Source organism: Gavialis gangeticus, unplaced genomic scaffold (assembly GCF_001723915.1).
Source record: "Gavialis gangeticus isolate Ggan-Ray unplaced genomic scaffold, GavGan_comp1, whole genome shotgun sequence".
NCBI classification, from domain to species: Eukaryota; Metazoa; Chordata; order Crocodylia; family Gavialidae; genus Gavialis; species Gavialis gangeticus.
Window position 1 is genome coordinate 34,119,492 of NW_017728994.1, and position 3,933 is coordinate 34,123,424.

Below are 3,933 nucleotides of genomic sequence, written 5' to 3' on the forward strand. Positions count from 1 at the left end.
AGGAGAGCCTGAGGTGTGAGAGCAGCAGGGCCCAGATTGCACAGTCCGCACTCCCCTCCACTCCCAGCCTGTTCGCTGCCTCCTTTCCACTGCAGCATGGCTGCAGCCCCAGGCCAGGTCGCCCTGCCCCAGGCAGGAGGCAGCTGGCTGATGGGCCAACTCTGGGGGCTGCAGCTAGGGGGCCGGCTCCACAGGGCAGCACAAGGGCTGCAGTGGGCCCAGAGCATTGCTGAGTCAGTCTTTGTTCTGTGGCCTAGCAGTCTGGCCGCGCGTGTGTGTGTGCATCTGTCTGCCTGTCTGGTTGTGTGTGCATGTCTGTGTGTGTGCACATGTGTGTTAGTGTCTGGTTCTGTGTGTGCCTGTGGTTGCATGTGTCTGTGTGCCTGGTTCTGTGCATTTCTGTCTGCCTGTTTGTGTCTGGTTCTGTGTGTGTCTGGGCGTGCACATGTGCACATGTGTGTCTGGTTCTGGGTGTGCTTGTGTCTGTTCTGTGTATGTGTTTGTGTCTGGTTCTCTGTGTTTGCATGCATGTGGTTCTGTGTGCATGCGTGTGTGTCTGGTTCTCACTCTCTCCTCTCCTTTTTTCCTCTCTGTCTTCTCTCCTTTTATTTTTCTTTTTTCTCTCTCACGTCTTTTTCTCCTCTTCCTCTTTTTTTCTCTTTCTCATCACAATATGATCATCACAAAAAAAAGAATACACAACAACAAAGGTAGTATATGAAGTTGTATTTATTGTCACCAGGTTTAGAATTTTTAGAAAACCGGGTATTTACTGTAAAAAAACGCAACATTTTTATTGTTAACTGTATTAATATGCAGTGAGTCCTGCTATGTACCCCCTGCCCCTGTTTTGTTTTTCTGGAATGCTGGGACTACAGCACCTTACAAGGTAAACATTGCAGTTTTTTTGGCAGTCTGGCCAAAAATGTTGCCTACCCCTGTTTTAGCAGGTCAGTTAGTATAGTGTATTTCACTTCTGCCTTGAAGGCACATGTGCTGGAACCACTGTGGCTTTGCAGCATTACCAGAAACCTTCTTTCCCCATTTTTACCCTGTTATAAAGAGATTTGAAAGGTTAAAGTTAAGTATTAAGAGGAAGTATTTTTAAGCTTCTGAGTGCTTTAGGAAGTGATATTAGTGACCATGGTTGTTTATTTTGTCTCTGAGCAACTTGGCATTGTGTTAAGGAGCAACATCACATGAAGTTGCTCCACGGCATTGCACCACTACTGATCCAGAGGCATTCATTGCTACAGCACCTGCATTTTGTGAAGTCTCAAGGCTGAGTTTTCTGTCTGCCTAGTTTATGAGAGCTGAATGAATTACAGACTGAGCTAGGGACAGCTTGATGGCAGTGTCTCTTAAATGGCAGCAGGTTAAAGAACCACACTGTTGTATTCCCTGCAGGGAACAGTGATCCTCGCAGCGGTTTGGAAGCAGCTGCACCTACTTCTGTGGTGAATGTTGCCTGTTTTACTCAGAAATTGGTGGATAAGCTTTACAGTGGAATGTTTGCTGAAGAGTCTAAGCAAGTCCTGATCTTCATTGTAGAGCAAATCATGGTGGTAAGTCATGTCCCTGGGTACTTTGGCTCTTGTTGATGTTCCTTCTTTCATGCTAGTTTTGAGACTGGAGTATCCGAAACAGAAAGGCATGTTTCATTGGGTTGTTATTTTTACAGTTTGTATCGTATCAGTGTCCAAAGGCTTCAGTCATGACATGGAGCTATGTAGAGCAAGGTACTGCAGAAAAAAGTAAAGGAGTCACACAGAAAATGCAAGCTCTTTCCCAGAGAGCCCATGGTCTTGCTCATCTGCAGCTTTCTCAGTCTCTGAAAAAATTAACAATATCACTGAATAACTCCCCAAAATAACTAAATGATAGATCAGTTTTTGGAGCAGCCTGTTCAAGGTCCATGCTGTCCAGTGGAGAGGAAAGGCAGTTCACCAGTTTGTGCTGCTGGTGCTTGCCAGGTAGGGGAGCTGGAGAGCTGGTGCAATCCTTTCTTCCCTTTGGCAGTGTGGGTATGTCTCCTTTTCCACCAATCAGATAATTTGTAGGCTCACAAGGCGGGGGGAGGGTGGGGGAGGCAGGGAGAGGTGCATCCCTTTCCCTCCTACTCCTTGCAAAGAACCAGAGATTCCCCAGGTTGGGTCCAACTGAACTGGGAAAGATCTGATGCTACTGGACCTGGTTTGGGAATTGCCCAGGTCAAGCAGCAGGGTAATGCCCCCCAGCCCTTGCACCAAGTTTGGGTGAGCTGGTTCAGTTGGACTCAGCCCAGGGAGCCCTGTGCCATGTTGAGTGGTGGAGGAATGCCCTCTCCTCCCATTTGCTCAGCGTGTGGTGACCCAGTTTTATACAGGAGCTAGGGATCATTCTCTTTGCATGGAAGTGGAGTGAGGGTGACTGACCTAGTCACAGACCCAGGGCAGCAGCTAGAGTTGTGAATATAGCCCCAGTTCACCCACAGGAATGAGGGACTGAAGAATATGCCCAGTCCCCCTTGCAGGCAGCTGAGGTTGCTGCTGTGGGGTTGGTGTGGGGGAGGGAGGAGGCAGTGCACCTTAGGACCTGGGAAAGCCCCATCAGTCGATGTGTAACTTGCCACACCTTTAAATTAAAGCATGATACAAATGGGCCACAAGGTTTTTCCACATTTAAGGAGTAACGTCTTTGAGGCTGATTTGCCATTTTTGTGACTTGTCATTTTTATCATGTGGTATATTCTCTGAATATCACATTACAGTTTTTTTGGTGCTATTAAAGTTTTAATCTTTGTGAAAACTCTAATGTCTGCTGGGGGTCATTGAAAATGTCTCCACTGAAGACAGCTGGGTTTTTGCTTGTAGCCATGTTTGTCTAAGGACATGGGCAGGCAAGGTTCTTTGAGTAGATGTGATATCTTTTATTAGACCAACTGAGTAGTTGGAAAAAATTCTTGGCAAGCTTTTAGGTACAGTCACCCTTCTTCAGGCATATGGAGACTCTGCTGGTTTGAGACTCCAAGTCCACTGAAGACAGCAACTAACTTGGGTATCTCTACCTTATGTCGAAGTCTGCAGTGAATAACAGAGTCAATAATTCTCAAGTTCCAGAGACCTGAGTGGGAGTCAACGTGATTTCGTCTCACAGCCTAAGTGGGAGAACTGTAGACAATAGGGAGAATGTCATGGTCAATACAAAATACTAGACTGTGTTTTTCTGTGTTTGAACAGGTCATGAAGCACACTTTTTCTCAAAAGGAAACCATCCTCAGCACCCTGTACAGCAGTTTAAACCGAGTGATTCTGTATTGCCTGTCCAGACCACAGCAGCTGCTGCATGAACAGCTTAGTCTCCTGAACACCCTAAAGGCCCTTCAGGAGCAATGGGATGTCACCTGCGCAACTTACAACTCAAATATTAATTTCATCATCTGTTTTATGCATTGTCTGTGTCAGCTGAATTCAAGAAGGTATCTGTATTATTTCTCCTGGTGTAACGTCTGATCATCTCACTTTCTCCTGATAGTTTCTTCAATGGAAAGTGTGTGTAGAAGAGAGAAAGATTCAGCAAGATCTTTCAGAAGTGCTAAGCACCCTTCCTTGTGGCTGGTAGAAACTGGGAGGACTCAGGAAGAATGAGGGCTAGCCTATACCAGAAACAAACAAGTTCTTGACCTACACCTGATGCTTCAGGGACTGGACAGCACTGCTCCACATAGGGAAAGGGGAAAAAAACAACTTTCTTGAGTTGCTTTCTGTTAAGTTTGCTAAGTAGAGCTGTTTGGGAAATGTTCATTTTCCCCTTCAAATAGTTTCTAAAGAAGCAAAATATGTTACTTTCATTTTCTTTTCATTTTTGGGAGTGTGGTTTTTGTGATATTGAAAACCAAAAATGCTTGTTTTTTCAGTAAGAACCTTCACTGTCAATTAAGACACCCCCCCCCCC

General features: G+C 45.7%; 1 protein-coding gene across 1 annotated transcript in view; it reads left to right on the forward strand.

Annotated features, from left to right (window-relative positions):
- Positions 1-3,933, forward strand: part of WDFY4 (WDFY family member 4) — a 376,632-nt gene that overhangs the window by 161,257 nt on the left and 211,442 nt on the right. The window contains exons 35-36 of the mRNA XM_019502557.1: positions 1,408-1,565; positions 3,219-3,457. Of these exons, the coding sequence (XP_019358102.1) occupies positions 1,408-1,565; positions 3,219-3,457 (397 nt within the window). The remainder of the gene's footprint in view (positions 1-1,407; positions 1,566-3,218; positions 3,458-3,933) is intronic.